Source organism: Anoplopoma fimbria, chromosome 9 (assembly GCF_027596085.1).
Source record: "Anoplopoma fimbria isolate UVic2021 breed Golden Eagle Sablefish chromosome 9, Afim_UVic_2022, whole genome shotgun sequence".
Lineage (NCBI taxonomy): Eukaryota > Metazoa > Chordata > Actinopteri > Perciformes > Anoplopomatidae > Anoplopoma > Anoplopoma fimbria.
This window is the reverse complement of record NC_072457.1, coordinates 8,952,320-8,972,822: the sequence shown is the minus strand read 5'-3', so window position 1 is coordinate 8,972,822 and position 20,503 is coordinate 8,952,320. Positions and strand designations below refer to the sequence as shown.

At 41.0% G+C, this 20,503-nt stretch overlaps 1 protein-coding gene across 1 annotated transcript; it reads right to left on the bottom strand.

The window, feature by feature from the left end:
• Nucleotides 1-2,084: 2,084 nt before the first annotated feature.
• Nucleotides 2,085-18,779, bottom strand: LOC129096071 (insulin-like growth factor-binding protein 4). Its single transcript, XM_054604725.1, has 4 exons — nucleotides 17,886-18,779; nucleotides 9,010-9,173; nucleotides 8,052-8,177; nucleotides 2,085-5,486 (listed from the first exon to the last, which is right to left on the bottom strand). The coding sequence occupies exons 1-4, from the start codon at nucleotides 18,241-18,243 to the stop codon at nucleotides 5,349-5,351; spliced, it is 786 nt and encodes a 261-aa protein (XP_054460700.1). The 5' UTR covers nucleotides 18,244-18,779; the 3' UTR covers nucleotides 2,085-5,348.
• Between the last annotated feature and the right edge of the window lie 1,724 nt (nucleotides 18,780-20,503).

Here is a 20,503-nt window from a genome sequence, read left to right as displayed (position 1 = left end):
CAAGGACAGTCAGTCCATTCATGTGAAACAGAAGGTGACTTTAACAGTGCAGCTAAATGGGGGTTTCACATCTTTACATACATAGCTTTATCTTTCCCATGCAGATGTGCATCATGGTAGGATTTGTCACAAACATAATGGAGATAAAAAGCTGACTTACAGTGGTATCTTGACTGCAAAATACATCACCTCATGTCAAAAAAATGTGCCATGGAAGTGCAGATGCATTTTTGTTCCACAATGTTATCATCTCAGTGTTGTTTAAAAAAGAAAATGTATTCATTATGTCAGCATACCGTAAGTTGCATTACAGAGGCTTCACAGGCCAGTAAGCTTTTGAAAAAAAAATCACCATTGCTCTATTCACTGCTCCATTGTTGTTAGAACTGAAATACTTTGCATTCTTGTTCACATTGTTTGAGAGCCGCCCAGGTCAATAGTTGTAATAGTGTGTTCACTAAAGATAACAGTCCAAAGCCTGTAGGATTTAGCCTACATCTCTGTCCATTCAACCCGAATAGTACTTGGATTTGTTAATTGATTGTGTTCATTGTGACCTCTGTTTGCACTGCACACTTGATAGCTTATTTTATTTCTGCTTGACCTGCATCCTGTATAATATGCATGCAGACAATGTTGTGATCTCATCTGCAGGTGTGGTGCTAAATGTTCTTTTCATCCACCAGACAATGGCCAGAAACCTGCACGGATGGGACGGGAGCAGATTCCACACAAGGCGTGGGCATGAGGACCTTGTATAGCGTTGGACACCTGTGATGGAGTCCAGCTGGAGGTAGGGCGGAGGTCACATGCCTCCTGTAAGCTACTGTGCAGTTTTAACACAGACACTCGCACAGGGCCTCCCAGGCACAGCTGTGGGATTGTAAATGCCCAGAGGCAGGAGGGCCTGTGACAATTTTAATCAATCAAAGGAAAACCAGTAAAGCTGTTTTTTTAATGCAGCTTCAGACCCAGTTCTTAAGCCTGTAGAGCTCCCCAAAATAGACTCAGGCAGTGGAACTAAGCAGACTTGAGAGTTTACTCTGGTGGTGGATGGTGGAGGTATTTTTAGAAGCTGCTGCAGTCAGATTATTATGATGTATCATTCCAGAGGTATCCCTTTGACAAATACCTTGAGTTTAATCATTAACCAGTCTGTCAAACCAGCATTCACACTATGCTCAGGGAAACATATCACACATTTTCCTTCTGACTTTGTTTGTTTCATAAATTCCTAAAAGTCAACCGTAAATGTTTAATATTTCGCCTTTGACCTGAGGCAACAATTTGACATTTTTACCTTTTGATGAAAGAAACACAAAGACTGATAAGCTCTGCTCTGCTTGTAAATTCTAATGTAAAGTACATCCTGGAGCACAGCTCATTATGTAATCAAGCACCTGCAACCTTTTATCCAAAAATGGGTTTCCTGTTTCATTTGGCACAGTATCTATTGATGCTTTGGTTACTTTTTGCTGCCTAACAAATCACATGTAAGCATTGCTGCTAGTGCTACCACCGCTACTTGATGAGAACATTTTACTGTCAAAAAATAAATCCTATCAAACACCTAACCCATACGGCAAATATAAAGTATGTTTTAAACACCCAACTTTGACGGGTGTTAAATTGGTATCAGCAATAAATAAAAACAACAACGCAAACAATCAACAATATGTTGCATTAAATAAATAAGACTCAAATACTTAAAAAGTCTTTAAAACTTTTATAAAACTATAATAAACTTCTGAACTATGATAAACATTAAATTATAAAGTCATATCTGATGTGGCTAATCACATGTTACGGCTAGTTAATACATTTTTGATAAATAGAATAGCCACCAATGACTAGTTCATCTTTATATACTAGTTATATGTATCTATTCTTTTTGTATTATGTCTATGTGATACAAGCTACTGGAAAACATAGCTGTAGCATGGCGTTTTGTACTTCCTGTGACTTATTGGCCAACATATTTGCTGGTACCAATATATCTATGATAAGCCAAAATCATCCAATACTAAAACTGATATTACTACTGCTAAGAATAATAACAACAACAGCAAGAGAAGTGTAGTTTCTAAAGTGTTTTAATTGATGTATTACAATGTGTACAATTTCATCAGGTAAACATTTACAATGTAACTGATCATCTCATTTGTTGAAATTCTATATTTCAGTTCTTTCATCACACACACAGTGTTTTATTACAACGGTCCTGCTCTGGACAAGATACACAAGACTGTTTCCAACCCTGGTCGATTTGTATGCATGCAAACATTACTTCATATCTTCTACACGTTAATATATAATATTAAAGGCAAACAGGGACAGTCTATTCTCGAGAAATGCAATTATAGTTCAGTACAGCAATGTTAGAGATCAAGCAACGTACTATAGCTTACGTAAATACACAGTTTGAGTAGTTGGGAGGCCTTAACAATGTCAAATCCAAAACCATTTTCCATTTGCCCTCTCAATTATTACAATTAACAGAGAAATGTGTTTAGTTACACTTCATTAGTTGATTTTGTACATGCAGTTCACTGAATGAGTATTGATATCTCCAGATACTTTGCTCGTAATCTTTGGAAAAAGTTTGATGATATTTGGCTTTTGACAATTTTAAGCTGTAGCAATGATTTTGGATCCAAACCATCTTCTATCAACAACCTTTGGATACATTTCCTTTTTTTAGTGGAATTTTCTTGGTTTCCAGAAAACTGACCATTGGCTTCATTAATTAGATTACGTTTCTCGCAGTATGTAGTTTTGTCACCTTAGATCATTTCTATTAGTTTATTTTATAATGGCTAAACATATAGGATGTGAATCTATTGAAAATGCATTGCAATTCTCTTTTAGTTCTTTTATTCCAATTTCATAAGTGAGACAGAAGATAGAAGACTATGTGCACTGAAAACACACCCTTCGAGTTCTTAGGTGTCCAAATAGTAGAAAGATTGCTTTCCAAAATATTACCCTCATGAAGCTTCAGGATTCACTGAAGATACATTAGAGAAATCCTCATTCTGATGTTAATTTTGGTATTGGGCTGGCCCATACAGTATCTTAACTGTCCCCACTTTCTGTGTTGAGATTATTGGGTGAGAGCAACTACATTTTGCAGCTAAAGTTTTTCTACCTTACAGAATGAGAGTGAGAGAATGAGAGAAGCACCAAAATGAGATGAGTTTACTTTACTCACTCACTATTTATATATGCATATTCTTATGCATTTTAGGGAAAAAAGTTAGACCAAATTCAGTATGGAAAATGTGCAAAAATGCATTATAATATCGATAACAGTAATAGTTTTCATGGCACTTTTAAATAACTGTGTGGAGCTGAATGGACCCCCCTTCAGAGTGTTGTGCTCTAATAGTCCTATTTAAAGCTTACCGGATGTTACGGTAATATCAGTGTGTGGAGACACAGAAAGAACAAAGCTGTGTGATGTCTGTCTAGCTGTTATCTGACAATACTGCACTGTAATCTACACACCAATGATTTGTTAGGTTGACATTTATGCTGTTCTGTGTGGGACAGCAACACTAATACTGGCCGTCTATCCACACAAGATCAATTTGTGCTTGTGTCATTTATAACCAAAGTTTCCCATGAAAAAGATAAGGCAGGCTGTCCAAACACCACCACTAGCTTAAACCTGCTGCTCTGCCCTGAACACGAAATTAACGACGCCTGTACAATCAAACTGCTATAAGAATATTACCAGTCTCACCTACAGTATCTAAAATATTTGAGTAGCTACGTAGAACCAGTTATGCTATGAAAGCTGAACACTAGTGTTGTCAGATAAAAAGAGGAAATTGTGGTTTCCTCATAATCATTATGCTATCTTTACTGCTACACCACCTCCATTCAAAGATTCACGTTAACTAGGACTTGCTATGCTGCCAGGAGTTTAATCGTCAAAACTTATTACACTCTGCTTGTATATTTAAGCACATCACGCCTGCGTAACATGCAGTGATAGTGCAGTGCCAAGGTGGGATGTTTCTTTTATATTTTAACAATAACATTCAAAACACACATTGAAAGCAGCCTTTGCCAATAGCTAGTGCAGATGGTCACACATTTAGGTGATCCTCACACTTGGTGATGCTAATTGCTCAACTTCCTGAAAATCCCAGTTTTCTGTTACAATCCTAAAAAATGCCCCAAAAGTGCAGAAGCCATTTTCCTTTTTTCTTTTTTTTTTTTTGTATTTTGGCACAATCAGTATATAGCACCACCAAAGGTCTGCCAAGCAGTCTGTTTGGAGAGAAATCCTGTATGTTGAAGCATATTCATCCAAACATGAAAGTCACACTGGCATCTTAGCACCAGCTGGAGAAAGAAGATTATCCTATCAGCAGTGTACAGAGTGTCTAGCCCCGCTATGCTGCAAGTCCCTCTGGAGCTCGATGCTAGAGAGAGCACTTCGGCAAAAAGAGGAAGCAGAGTTAACCACAGGGAGAGGAAGCAAATCTATTCTGGCCTTTCAGAGATACAGTTGTTCAAACTTATCTCACTTTTCACTTTGGTCTTGATGTTGTGAAAAGCTATAGCTTATCATTTAGTAACTCATAGCAGTGGTTTGTTGCATTCCTTTGTTTCCCTGTTTCTTGTTTCATTTTATCTGTTCTCGTCCCATCTTTTATTGCTACTGTTGTGTCGTCACTAAACTAGACTTTGTGTTTGCAAACACATTTTGTGCTTTATTTTGACCTTCTGACCAGATGGGTTGAGTTAACAACATAAAGGGCGGTAGAATAAGAGCCATACGTTACAACCAATTATGCAAATTGTGTGAAAAACCAGTACGCAACCCTTTAATTACTCTTTCTGGATTGTCCTGATGCAGTAATTCCAACTGGTCTAGTCCTCCAGAGAGCATAAAACAAATGTCATATTTTGGTCTGATTATCTGATGGGTGATGTATTTTTATACTTTTCAAGAAAACCCTACTGTTAAGCTCCAGAAAACAACATATTTTGTTCTCTAAAAACAATCACAATTACAACTGTTACATGTGGAAAGTTTTTTTCTGCCACCTGTAACTTTAAAGCGCATGTGTCTTAAGACATAAGGGTCTTAAGTTCAAATAGTAGAAACAATACACAACAAGTGCTCAAAAGACTCAGATATCACATACTCTCACACACAAGAAAAAAATAGCAAAAGAACTCAAATCAATGGTTTCCTTTTTGTTGCGCAGGCTCAAGTACCGTTGGCCTCAGGTGAAGCGAGGCTTTAGAGCAAAGTCATTTCCTCGTGTAGTTCTACTAATAAACGTCAGTAGAATTCAGCTGGTACTGCACCCCCAAAGCCTCTCCACTCTTCAATCTCTCAGGGTAGCGGTCATTAACTGGTGGCAATCCAGATCCCCTCGCAGCTCCAGCGGGCCTGGCAGCCTCATGCCCGTTTTCTGATCCACACACCAGCACTTTCCCCGCTGGCCGTCACGTGCTGGATGACACTGTGGACAGAAAATATATAAAATACTTTAGTCACAACAGCTTCTTCAACTTCAGGTTCAAATATTAAAGTTGCTGTAATAAATGTTTTGTACTAAAAATGGATGAAAGTACTATGAGTAACGTGAAAGTTGTTGCTCGTAATGATAAACCCACAGACACTTATCATGGCACTCTGCAGTTCTTATAAGCTTTACTGGGCTTTATGGCATTTTGAAATCTGTATTTTGGTTTTAGTGCTCGCAACTTTTCTGTTTTGGTTAACGCTCACGATTCTCATCAGCATATACAATGGCTTTAAAAGCCCACTGTACACTCCCTGTCCAGCACCAAACGGCATGCTAACAATGTGGGCGACTAGCTGGTGAACACAGCACACATGGGAACTTGGACTAAAGTTGACTTCAGTTGCACACACAGTGACTTGAGACTTGATTTGGGCTTTACTCCAGCTCAAATATGTGAAACTTTAAACTTTAAACTTTAGTTTAAAGACTTGAGACTTGACATGGTCTCTACTGTAGCTCAAAGACTTGAGACTTGACTTAAAATATCTGTCAAAGACTTGAGACTTGACTTGGTCTCTACTGTAGCTCAAAGACTTGACACTTGACTTGGACTCTAGTTTAAAGACTTGACACTTGACTTGGACTCTAGTTTAAAGACTTGACACTTGACTTGGACTCTAGTTTAAAGACTTGAGACTTGACTTGGTCTCTACTGTAGGTCAAAGACTTGACACTTGACATGGTCTCTACTGTAGCTCAAATACTTGACAATTGACTTGGACTCTAGTTTAAAGACTTAAGACTTGAGTTGGACTCTTAAGACTTGAGTTGGACTCTAGTTTAAAGACTTGACACTTGACTTGGACGCTAGTTTAAAGACTTGAGACTTGACTTGGATGCTAGTTTAAAGACTTGAGACTTGACTTGGTCTCTACTGTAGCTCAAAAACTTGAGACTTGACTTGGACTCTAGTTTAAAAACTTGAGACTTGACTTGGACTCTAGCTCAAAGACTAGAGACTTGACATGGTCTCTACTGTAGCTCAATGACTTGAGACTTGACTTAGAATATCTGTCAAAGACTTGAGACGTGAATTGGACTCTAGTTTAAAGACTTGAGATTTGATTTGGTCTCTACTGTAGCTCAAAGACTTGAGACTTGACTCTGACTTTCAAGAAATATCCTGGTGCATCTCTGGAACACTGCTCATTGTTTGGCAGGAGAGCAAAACAGACCTAAAAGAGGGCCAATATTGGCATTTAATTCACCAGGTGGATCAAACACAAATCCAAATTAATGCTAATGTTGCTCCAACTACTCGTGAACATGTTTGGTTACAGAGATAATTTGTGTTTGTGTTGTTTTTACAGCTAGTTGTGCTGCCCTCAATAATCACTTAATGCAGGTTTATATGGAACTGAGCACTAGGTAAGAGGTTACAGACTATTATCTTGAAGAGCAGTGGATGCTTTGTTGGCAGGGCCATATTCCTCTGGGTTAACATTCGACCTGCAGCTTTTAAATATGTTTTTATTGGTTTGTACACACTGTCCTGGTCAAATGGTCAAAGGACTGCATGTGTGATCCGGTTTTTGTGTGTGTGTGTATATATATATATATATATATATAATCATTAGATTCACACCTGAGGGCAAGAGATTCCTTCTGTGAACTTTAAAAAAATATTATATTTATATTTATTTATTTTTTATTATTAAAGTATTATTATAATATAAATGTAATAAAAACCTTTATAGTGTTAATTTGTACTTTTTCTGTAGTGATTTACAGTGTCAAGAAGCCGCCAAGACCAGTTAACAATCCCAGAGCAACCCTGCCATGAAATGATTGCCAGTTGTCCCTTTTGACCTGTGCTTTACTTCCCAATAGGGTTTACCACAGTGCAGATTGAGTTAAACAGTAAACAGATGCCTTTGATTCTGAGCAGAAAGAGATACTTGTTACACAATCAACATAACTCAGACTCTTGATGACTAGTGCCTTAGCTTTCTTTTCTATCTCTCACTCTGCTGCTTTGATTGCATACACAAGTCACAGCAGGCTTATCAGTGTTTTTATGTGCTCTGATTCTCTCACTCTTATCTGCATAGTTGCCCAATCTTGCACGACAGAAAAGTAACTGCATCCATAAGCTAATTTCATCCATCACAGCAACAAAGTGGTTATCTTTAACGGTTTAGGGGAAACCACTTTACACACGCCCTTTAACTGTTGTTCCTGGACACAACAAAAAAAAACACTTTCATGTGAATTTGGAAAAATACGAACATGGCGTTACCACGACTGTATGCTTGGAGACACTTGTGTTGATCTTGAACTAGTAAATGACCAAATTTAATCGTCTGCAAGGCCTGTTTTGCTTAAGTCCACAGTTTGCTTGTTTGAAAGGAACTGTTGGAAGTATAAAGATAGGCATTTTAATTTGAATTGGCTTAAAAATTGAGATTTGCAGATCACCAGTGCAAACCAAAGCCAAATAGTGGTCTGCTCAGTAAATTCAATAAAGCTCATAACAAGTGTGTGCTAGATTCCACAGACCTGTTTAGGGTGGAAATCTCCGTTCTTGTCACAGTTAGGTATGGGGATCGTAAAGAGATCATCATGTGTGCGGCTGTTCGACGCCAGTCTGTCCAACGCTCTCTGTAGCTCAGCACGACATGGAGCCTGTAAGAGAAATCATGTTTCATTTGATGTTCGTACACATAAGCAGCGTTCCAGATGTAGGTTTGCGTGTTGACATTTACTGTGGTGCAAAAAAATGTCTTGGCATGAATGCCAAATTAACATCTCGGATTGTCTGAAGAACATAATGAGAAGGCAAATTGGAAAAATGCCAACTTTAATTGCCATCGTGATTTATTTATTAAAAAAATGTAATTTAAGTGCTTTAGTGAGGTGATAGCTAAACTCAACATCACACAGGATTTGATTTGACACTAAGAAATGTTCTTACACTTTTTCTGCATGTATCTGCAAAGAGTGCTGATAGTGGGCCTGGTTGATTTACGAGCCAACTGATGACCTCATGTGAATGCCTCATTCTGGCAGATTCTTTTAATCATTCAGCACAGCCAACAGCAATCCCAGAAAGTCTTTAAAAACATAAAACATTCTTTATGTGGGAGTCTGTGGTATTACTATGCATTCATGTTACACATTTCTGTGATAAATGAATGTACTAAAATGTGATACAACCAGCCTGTTACAGATTAATTGGGATTTTATGATCCTACTCTTGCCAATGTGAAAGCAGCAAATTGCATGTTGATGTCAACGTGCACCTGTACTTTATTTCACAAGACTGCAATTAAATGTTACGGTCTGTAAATAACTAATTTGTACATTTACAACCTGACAGTCATGCTTGTGGCTTTGGAACTATAAAGCCTTAATGTAAAACACCTGCTTGGGCCGAGGCATGTGCTGCAGAGGGGATTGCTTGAGTTTGTTGTTTTCAGTGCCGCTGATAAGAGGTCAAAAGGTCGGTTTCTCTCACCAGTGCTGCCTTGGTCTCCTCCCTGGCGGTGTTGCTTCTCTGATTTGTGGATTTTGGAGGATGTCGGGCCAGGGTCTTCTGTATGCAACGCTTGTCCTGTGGACTGCACCGGATGTTGCTGTTGTTTGGGTGGTCCGGGATGATCTCGTCCTGCCTGTCTATTGCTAAAGGACAAGGAATAATACTTTAGTTCCTTAAATCCGACAACGAGGTGTCTGCGAGCATAACATAAACAGTTTATCAAATCCATTTACTTTCAATATCACGTTTGAATTATATGAGCATAATTAAAGGCATCATCCATTATATTAATGATAAGCTTGGGTGTCAGAGCAGGAGCTGTTCTGCCTTTCCCCCTTTTCCTTCTACATTACATCCCATATAGCTGAGCATGGTGAGATGGAGGCTAAAAATTGAGGCCAGGTTAACCTCAAGGACACACAGCCCTATTCCCACTCTGGGGGGTAATCTGTATCTCGGCTCTTGCTCTGGTACTCAACTCCCGCACCACAGCCATGCCACGAGCTCCGAGGCTTTCTAAACGATAGATGGAGTGCCGTGGCCCGGCAGGCAGCCAGCTGCTTCCTCAGGAAATGCCCCCCCTCCCTCTTCCTACTCCACCCCTCCACAACAACCTCGGTCTGTGCCAGATGGAGGTTGTTAGAGGGTATTTGCACTGTCACGAGTGGGCACAACTGTGTGTGAGGTGGTTGGGTGGCTGGGGGGCACAAGGATAAAGGTTGTGCATGCCTGTCTGTTTGTACAACCATGCAGCTTTTCACCTGTGGCTTGTAATACTTGGCAGAGTTTATGCTCTCTGCTCATAACCCATGGCATTTTACAGATTGGCACCGGAATCAAAGCACTGCAGTTTTACCATTTTGGAATCGTTCACGGTCTGAAGCACATCTGAGTTCTGGTTAATATCTAAGGTCACTGCCAGCCATTCAGTTAATTGCTGTTGGCAAAGAGACTATGAAGGTGGCCCAGTAGCCTCCTCTATCGTGTGCAAGTTGCAGCCTTTTCTTAGGTCCACAACGCATACATACACACAATCCAAACCAGTAAGCTTTTCCTTGCAGTACTAGTTCTTGAGCTATTCCTGGCCCTGCTGTAATACGGATATTGATCCTGGACCCTTTTCTGTGTTATTCTTTACAACTTTGCAACAGGAGATGGAAGAGGACCAATGGGGGTATCTTGGTTGTTTTTAATCTTTTTGCAGTAAAGGCTTGCTCATCAGCATTTTCTTGCACAAGAGCAAACAGCTCTTCAGCTGTTTCCTTTGTTCCACGTTGCACATTCACCTCTTTTGCTAGTTCACACTTTTCCGATTCCACACTCTTTCGTAGTGCGAGCCAAAGTGATTTAGAAGTGGGTCAGGGGTGGCATGTCCTGTTTGCTACCACTGCTGTTTTCTGTGGAGGAAGTTGCAACTTCTCTGTGTGGTTGGAATTGAGCAGCTCTTAACTTTTGACATATAGGTCTTAGGTGTATTATCAGCCCTAGAGCTGACACATTGCAGTGCATTGCCATTCACAGGTGCACAGCAAAGATAAAGACAGATCTTAATAAACATAAAAATCATTGCTTGCTCAATCAAGTTCTTAGTTTAAGATTTTTTGTCACAAATCAGCTGCCGCACTTGGAAATGTATTCGTCACACTGGCCACCAGCCGTATGAGCATCATTCATTATAGGATAGAGCGAGCAGATGAACACATTTTCTGCCTTGGGAAACATCACTTTACAATTTCATTACAAATAGATAGTTTGATCTACATCATGACAAGTCCATGCCAAGTTTTTATGTTTGTCTTCTTCCTGCAGTCTGTAAAACAGTGACATAAGGAATTACAGGGGTCGTCAGATTTCAAATTCCACTGTTTGTGGCTTTAAGTCTCAACTTGTAAACCTCAGAGACAAATATCCTCCTCAAGTAAATATTTAGTTATGCTCAGCCAGATTGGCAGAGTGCTTTTCTATGGTTTATACTTCCACTAGCTAAGATATTGGGTCATAGACAAACGAGAGTCCACTATGTGAGACAATTGTACGAATGCCTGGGATGCACCCGTTTAAAAAATAACTTCTTAATTTGAGCGAATATAGATACACTGAGGATTGTTACAGGCCGCAGGTAGAGAGATTAGCCTTTTTTTTTTTTTTTTTTTTTAACAGTTAGAGAAGCTGCTGAGTTACAGGGTGTAGAGATACTGAAGTATCATTTAATATAAGCTTATCACAGATATTCCTGTATTGACATTTGTTATGGTGTAAGGCATATAGAATATTGACTGGAATATTTTCCCACCGTAAAATGTCCCACTCATTACATATATTGGTCCCAAATCTTTAAAAAAACTCACTTAAAGGATTCCTATTAAAGAAAATCCTTGTTTTTTCTAACCTCTATTGGTTTCTTAATTTGCTGCAGGGATGTAGGAATGTACTTCAAGGTGTATAAGTACACTGTGACATCACTGTTGGGTGTGGTTACAGGTGCATATGTGGTTATAGTGGCTACAGAATGACATTTTTTACAATCAAGGTTTATATTAACTAATTATATAATATAAGTGTAGCCTAATCTTTATCTGCAACTGCACAGAAATACCGTTCAGCATTCGAATGTTGAACTTGAATTTGACTGCCAACATTAGCAAAGAAGCTTCAAAGCTTTATTTGCAAATCATTATAGAAGGTTCAACTGTAAGAAAAGTTACATTTGATGCAGCCTTAGTGCCATAGCACTTTTCTGAAACAAACACACTGAAAACATTTAACCTGAGAGGGAAGTAAAGCATTACTTTAGTCTAAACTTTTGTTTATGTCACATGTCAAAATAGAAAAGAAACAGAAATTAAATTATAGAGCAATGGTGAAATCAATATTACTGAGATCTTAAATTAAACTTTATTAATCTTATATACGCTATTTGTCTTCTGCATTTAATCCATCCTAACTGTTGTGCAATGGAGAGCCACTGCTCACTGCACAGGCATCAACTCCATTACTGAGGTCTTGGCCTCAGCCAGGGTCGTTTCTGTTCTGCTGCTTTATTCATTTATGTTTTACAGACATAGGTATTAGCCTGGTTTTAACAAAATACAAAACACAACTTGCCTAGTGTGGTTTACATGTGAATTTCAGAGAAAAACATTGTTTTTCATGTTGTAACTTTCCTTGAGAATAGATTATACTTTATTGACAGCAACTAATCTCCCGAAAAATGAATACTCTTTGGGGAATCCAAAAAGTTTTGTAACACTTTGATAAGTGTTTTTTCAGCGGTTTCTGGCAGCAAGCTCAAAAGTCACCTAGGCTTCCTACCAAAAAACTGTTCTTTTCAGTCAACACTGGATCCTGGTTTCCAGGCAGGAGATTTCTTTGAATCAGTTAATCATCAGAGGTTATGTCTAGTGCAGTTGTATGGCCAAGGGAAATTTTGGAAAAGTGTCATTTTTCAAAGGAAAGATGTGAAATGAAGTTAAATCAACTTGAATCAATACCGAATCCCAAAGGCAACTTTTGTGTAACGGAAACCTGCTGCTGCGACCGCACTGTCTGATGCTGCTTTGGCCACTCAACTGATGATAAAACAAACATGTACGAGGTACGACATGTTTGTCAGTTTGGATCAAAGAGAATAGAGCACCAGCAGTTTGCTGTCGTGTTTGATTAAATCTTCAAGAAGTAGGGAATAATTATGAGCAAAACATCTGAAAGGAATTAAATATGCATGCACTTCATTCCTTAATTGCGAGAGCCCCTTTTTAATTTCACAGGTATTATATATTTTATTTAGGAGAATAGTCTGCTAAACATTGTGGCTTTAGAACTAAGTCAACATAAATGGAAGCCAAAAATAAAACCACTATCATTCTAAGCCATGGCAGCTTATTAGTAGTTTATTCATTTTCATCGAAGAAAACATGAGATTATCAGATTGTGTACACAATAGACACGATTATATACATTTGATAAACGAAAAAGTGTAATATTTGATACTTTTAATGTCTCTAATAAGACAGATATAACCCACACAGGTGTGGATCAGAGATAGGGATGCTAACTTTTTTTCTGATCGATAATCAAACCTTGTTAACCCACAATGAACGTGAGCTTGAAGGTAGCAGTAACGTTATAGCTGTAAACGTAGCAGTGCAGTGAGTGTTGCAGTGGGCTGCAACGAAGCGCCCGGGGAGCAACTTGGGGTTAGGTGTCTTGCTCAAGGACTTTGAACCACCAACCTTGTGGTTACGGGACAAGCGCTCTACCTCATGTGCCACAGCCGCCCACAAGTGATGGAGGTTAGCCCAGAAGTATCATCTTCGGCCCAGGCTGATTATAGGTGGGCTGACTTTTAAGGTGGACCAGCTACTTTCCCATTAGTGACAAGCCACTGCTCTGAGTTTTGCTCAGCTTTACAAGAAAAAAGGTTAAATTATTTTTTTCTGTTTATCCTATTTAGCATAAATCGGTTAAACTTCTTGTTGCCAGTTAACGGTTGACCAGTTAATAATTAAAGGTTCTCAATATGAAGTTCAGAGCATGTCTATTGCCTCCACACGGCTCTTAACATCGCGTCGGCTGACCAATTCTAACAGTGCAAACAACGGCAACAGTGTTGAAAGAGCTAACAGTGTTTACCTGAGGGGGAACCAGAGGCTTTCTGCTACGCTTCCGCGGTGACGCTGTCGACCTTGACAGCATTATCAGCTGTAACCGCCATAGAGAGCAGTGCAGCGTGGCAGCAAACAAAGCACAGAGAAGTTCGGATTACAACACACACAGAAGGAGACTGACTTCTTTCTCTGCTCAGGTAGAAATTACTCCACTATATCTTTACATAGCATATAGCTGTTTGCTGCTATATTAATGCTCTGAATATAGAGAGTCTTTAACATCCCCAATCAGAGAGAAACTAAATATGAACAAAGGATAGAGCACAAAGTCTCCCAGATGGATCAAGTTCAGAATAAATATTCTTTATCCTGACAAAAATCTTTTGGATCAAACATTAAACTGCATGATGGAAATAAATCCCACTTTGCGAACTGGAGTGCAGTTTTAGGTTTTCCCTACATTCAATGCCTCTTCTGAGAGTCATAGTTTTCAGGATGCGATCCTATTTTTCAATTTAGATAAACTCATGTTAAAAGACATCTGTGTCACTTATCCATAAATACAAACTGAACTGAGGTATTAAGGTCATGTAAAACCTCAGAGACATAACTCCATAAGTATAACTCCTTCACTACTTGTTTTGTAGATTTATGTGCGAGAAGACCTGTAAGTGAATTATTTTATAGCAAGCTGGGTTAATCCTGCTCAACCATCACTTGTTGATGCACTGATAGTACTTCTACATGTGATGAATAGGTCTATAAATAGAAAGAAACCTGCAGCTGCATCAAATTAGGTCAAACTATTCTGAGTTACATCATTAACTTAAATGCGAGTGTATTGCTCTTGTTTTAATTTATGCACAGAATCAGGGTCTTAAGTGGAAGTGCAAGGAGAGGAAATTGTTAACACTACAGTATTTCTACAGGCCAGTGAATGGGTGTTCTACCTGGAATATTCGTAACAAATACAATATTTATTTTTTATTATATTTATTTTTTATTGCCAAATTAATAGGTTCATGTCTGAAATCTCAGTTTATGAGGATTCACTGTCCTCCTTAGATTAGGCCTGTTTCATGACAATGTATGGTTGTTTATGTATCTCTCAGCCCCAACACTAGAAGGGGGCTAATCACAGTTAATCCTGCACGAGAGCCCCAGCTGTACAAATGTGCTGCATCACCCGAAGAAAGCAAATGTACAACATTGAGGGACATCTGCTAAAAGAGGTTTTGGGGGAAATCTACACTAGCACTCTGAAAATACATCCGCTTCTTAAATACAACTACCAAAACATGCTGAGGAGTCCTCGCTCGTGGGAGAAAGGAAAATCTAGGTTAGCATGCTGCTTTCATAAAGACCTATGTGCGTCACAGTAAACTGGGGCGTAGTTGGACAGAGTCTGGCTCCATCGACAGCCTCATTCGTGCAACTCCTTAAATGCCTGTAGGTGTAAGACTTTTCATATCTGACATCTGTATCAGTTTGTAAATAATATCCGTTTCACTGTCAGGGGGAAGCATTTAAATACGACACCAAGGCAGACTCTGCAGGAATGCAGTATTAGATGCCAACATACGCATGATGATTTATTCCAAGTATTAAGATAGACAGGGTTTCTAGGAATGAGATATTAAGATGCACTAGAGCCTGTCTCAGACCTTGTCGTAAAATGAAGGGTAATGCTTGTTGTTGCCATGGAAATTTGGTTCAAGAATAGCCTTAAGGTTGATACATTTTTGAGAGAAAAACACATTTTTGAACCAAAGAAAATGGACCACTGGTCATAACTCTTGCCAGCTTGGTTTCATGAATTACTTCGTACTTCTGTCATTTGTAGTTAGCAGAAAGTTGTCTTAAAATTAAGTTGCAATCAAAGGGCAGCACAAATCTTTGTGATACAAGTGTTATGTTGCATTATGTCGATGCAGAGCTGCAACTATTAGCCTGAAACCCTAAATTCCATTCAATGTGCTGCTGAGATCTGCCTCTATCCTAGAGTCCTTTTTATCATGAATTTTCTAGGATTTTCAAAACCCCTCTTCTATTTTTATCTAGCATGTTCACTGTTGCTAGGAGTGGGGCAGTGTCAGACATGTATTCAGGAGATGCACCCCCTTGTTTAATAATGCATAAGTACGGTGAATGCGCCACAAAGGAAATCTCCTGCTTGTGACTGGAGTTGCTCCTCGCCTCTCCCCCCCCCCCCCCACGCCTTTCTGATTGTCTCTCTGTGCTGCCATGGTTTACAGAGAACATTCTTATAGAGCGGTTCTGAGCTGCTGCCCAGAAGAATTGATTTACAGTGAGATTTATTGGGCAGCACCTTCCCCGCTTTGTTATGACAGACTCCAGGAGTGAGATGGAGTGTGGAGGTAAACAAAACCCAGCACTCAAATTACAGAACACCAAAAACAAAACTTATAAACTTTCCAAAAAATCTTCCATCAAGGATCCTCAGTCCCCCCCCAATGCACAATAACCACATTCTGGGCCAGCTGATCAGAAAAAGCAGAATCAAAGAGCAGAAATAATGAATATTCGGAAAGATAAACTGATTTGGATGGACAGAGCCGGGCCAAGCTGAGACAGCCCTCCGCTTTTATCATGCTGCAAACAGCTTTCGTCTTCTTTCTGATTCCATTTAGTCATGCTATGTGCAGGCCTAACCTATACTGGCCCTGCACAGAGAGCAGAAGGCTCTCATTTCAGCTCTGGCAGCAAGAGTGCCGATGAGCTCATCCTCATGAAGGAGCTGGACGTGGTGGGCGATGCGCTCTAAGGGTTGTTGGGGTGGGGGTGGGGGGTACGGGGGTTGTCCAGGGGAAACAGATGCTGCAGTAAAGATGAGAGTCCTGGGAGTTTTATATTGGCTAAGTTCATCCAAATCTTTGGTGTTCTGGCGCTACTGCCATTACCAGTAACTATCTGGGAGACTGGGCTCAGTGGGCCTGTTAGTGGATAATCTGGAACAAATGCAAGAACCAACTTGTCTGCGACACATTATAACAATTGTCTCATATGGCATGATGGAAATCAACACCACTCCCTTTGCGGAGGGAAAAGGAAGACAAACAGTGGAGACTGTTACATCAGTAGAAATAAGTTAACGTCAAAGCAGTGAACTGGAACTGGATCTGCAGATAAGACATCCAGTATGAGACATCCCACTGTGTGAAAGTGGAAACAGACTTTCTTCTTAGCAAGAGGAATGCAACAACAAAGAGGAGAATATGTAGCTAGACCAAAAGAGTGTGATAGAGACATCAGCAGTAGAAGAAGAGTAAGACATCTGCAGCAGCAGGAGGAGGAATGGGGGCATCCATGAAAGAGCACCAAGTGAATTACTGATTGCAGAGAGCTCTAATAGCCCCAGGCTGGCCACACTCCATTACAGTCATTTCATACAGCGGCTTTTATTACCTACTCCCATTACAAACACACACACATATTCAGGTCCCCACACACACTTAGACTCTCACATTCCCAGTACCACCACAATGCATTTCATTTCACTGCCAGCACCCCCTGACTACCTGCAGGATCTCAGTTTAACATTGACATGATGAGGTAATCCCCCCCCCCCCTAAGGGTTGCTGGGAAAGGACATTTATAGTGTGGTCATCTGCATTAACCAAATGCATGGTTCCCTTGCAAAAACAGGTAACTACCTTGCCCGCCACAATGCCATAAAGAGTGCAGACACATGCAGCATACACATAGAGTAGAATGAGTCGTGGAGCACACTAGTTTGCACACACCCGCCTCGGCTATCACCACAGCGCTCTCCTCTCTGAAGCCTGCTCTGCGTCTTACATCAGGGCCCCTTTCACAGCGAGCAGCCGCAAGACAGCAGAGGGACTGTGTGCGCTCTCCCATCAGGCCATGCGTGAGGAGCTGGTGTGTGTCCACACTCTGGTTCAGGGCTTAGCCGAGATTAGGGTAAACAAGCAGCACATTGTCACCCCCCCACCCCCAACTCTGACCCTGCCCGGCTAAGGTAAGGCCCAGGGTGCGTAGACAGAAAATATTCTGGTCTGCTCGGGGTCCACAGAGGTAGAGGGACACCGAGACGCCAGAGACCTGGTCAGCATACTATGCAAGCATCTTGACATACACATCTGCAGATAACACATGTGGTGTAAATGCTTTGGTGCTGTGTGCCTAATTATAATTGACAATAACTAAAACTAAGAAGAAGTGGCCATTGTAAAGAAGTTCAGACTCTGACCCCTTTGCTCTCACCTGAGTTCTCCTCCACCTCTCTCTCATCAGTGCAAACCCCCTGGCCGTGCATCAGCAAGTGCAGTGGCCTCTCCACGCCACGCGGCGGGTAACAGCGGAGGCCTGTGCCACATCGGGGCGAGTAGACACCACAGTGCACCCCTTTCGCCAGGGCGCAGGTCGGGCAGCAGCCGCAGCCGGGCTCCCGCACAGTCTCCTCACAGCCATCCGGCAGACGACAGCTGGCTAACCTCTCTTCGGAGCAAACCGGGCAACGGATGGCTTGGTCCGACCAGCACAGTGCCACCAGCGAAAGGGCGCCAAATGCCCAAAGGCCCCAGCAGGACGGAGCTACGGCCACGCCACCTCCACGCACCATGGCAGGACCGACACCTGCACGCAATCCTTTGCCCTTGTATGTGCTTCACTTTGCTTCCCTTTTCTCTGAGTGTTGTGCAGCTTTTGATCACTTTCTAGTTCAACAGCAGATCTTAGACCTAAAGGGAGGTTTGAGAGGAACCCTTTGTCCAGGACAGTCTTTGATATTTTCAGCTGGTTAGTGTTTCAATTGCAGAGATACAATGCCTCTGCTGTATTGCCTCTCCGCTCCTCTGATTCAATTTTCGCAGAAATTGGAGCCTGCCCTTGATCTGCTCGGCTGGCGAATGTAGTGGTGATAAGAAATAGTTTTTGTTATGTTGGAATGAACACTGGCAGGAAGGAATATCCACCACTGTGTTCAGGTGTGTCTTGCTCTCTCTTCGAGTTTGAGTCCGGAGGCTCGCCAGTCCTCTAATGAAACACCAAAAAATCTGGTCTACAAGTGTCCAAATGCAAAGCAGGTCATCAAAATGCAGCGTTTTCAGTCACAGCTGCAGTTGTCTCCTCTTGCCAGTGTGCAGTGTTACGGACTCGCTCCTGAGAATGGCTCAACACGAGTGGCTCTCCTTGGACTTTATACTGGTCCATGGACACGCCTCTTTCTCCAGTGAGAGAGGAGCTGAAAAGCACAGCAGAGAAAAAGCCAGGCTAAAGCTCTCTCCCTCTGTCTCCCTCTGTCTCCCTCTGTCTTACTCTCAAGCTCTCACAAGCTTATATACACTCTCACTCACTTGTCCTTTTTCAATCCTGAGTGCATGCGGAGAAACATAACAGCTGAATTGCCCTTTTTGTTGTTCACACACTGACTACACTTAGTCTTCTCTCTCCACCCTGCTATTATTATTCTCGTCAGTCATACACGTTTTACTTATTTCATGTCACAATTACTCGGATATAATGATTTGAAACATTTGGATCCATAAAAGAGTATAAAAAACAGAGAACACATTGAGGTCATACACTTTAATCGACCCCAAATGTCCACACGCGCACACACGTGTGTGCCTCTGTGGTCGAAACATTGTTCAATCAACAAAGCAGCCTCATGCCCCCTCAACAAGGTCTCAGTGTGTGTTTATGTGTGTGTTTGCATACGTGTGCGTCCAGTGGTCAGTCCGGTCTTTGCTGTTGCCCCCCCCCCCGATCATGTCAGCCCCCAGATCTCTCTTGCTACTAACTGGAATGGGCAGCTATAAAAGGCAAACGGACAGTCTGACACCCCCCCTCATTGCTGCCGCCCTGCCCCCACCGGTCCTAAAAAAGCCTCCCACCAGTTGGAATCGCAGGATAAGTTTTAACAACGCTGCAAACCAGTTTATTTATGTATGTGTGTTTCCGATCATGAAAGAGTCTGTAGATCAATGTGTAGCTTTGTTCTTGTTTGCTCGTGTGTGCAGATATGCCCCTACACCCAGCTTTTAAGGTCTTTTTTTTTTTTTTTTTTTCTGTGTTCCTTTGCCTCCGTTTTGCCATGGAAACCCAGCATGTATTGTAATGCCTTTGTGAGGGTGCTTTCTTTCAGCTTTTTTTCTTCTGTCTTGTAGCTGGTTGCCATAGGCGGACCATGGGCCGCAGCCAAGCCTTACAAGGCCGTTCACCACTCAGGTGGGTGCTGCAGTTTGTTAGTTACATGGCACCCAAATTCCTCATCCGTCCCTGCTTGGTAAATTATCAAAAAAAGGCAAGATCCCACACTTTCTGCATTGCAAGTCAAATATTTGAAGGAAAAACTACATCTGGACAACTTAAAGTAAATAGCTTGACAGACTGTAATAACAATGTACCAAAGCAGTTGGTGGTTAGAGGAGCAGCGCTCTGGTCCTGGAGCTCATAAGAGAGCCAGCAGTTTCATTATGTGTCATTTATGAGGTGTTTTACTGTGTGTGTGTGTGTGTGTGTGTGTGTGTGTGTGTGTGTGTGTGTGTGTGTGTGTGTGTGTGTGTGTGTGTGTGTGTGTGTGTGTGTGTGTGTATGTTTTAAGGATTTATTATTGTCATTTTATAATACAAGATTGCACAATGAAATGTAGTCTGGGGAATTCAGGATTGTTACTCAGAGCTTAGCCATGCTGTTTTGTAGGAGTTTGATGTGTGCCAATGAGCTGTATTTGAGTGTGTGTCTGTAGTTTGTAACTTGTGAATTGTTGTAACAAACCATCAAAACTAAGATAGATGTTAATAAATGTTTGGGTGTTATTTTCGTAATGTTTTTTGCCTGTATTACATTGCCAAAGTATAGAGAGATGACATGAAATGAGG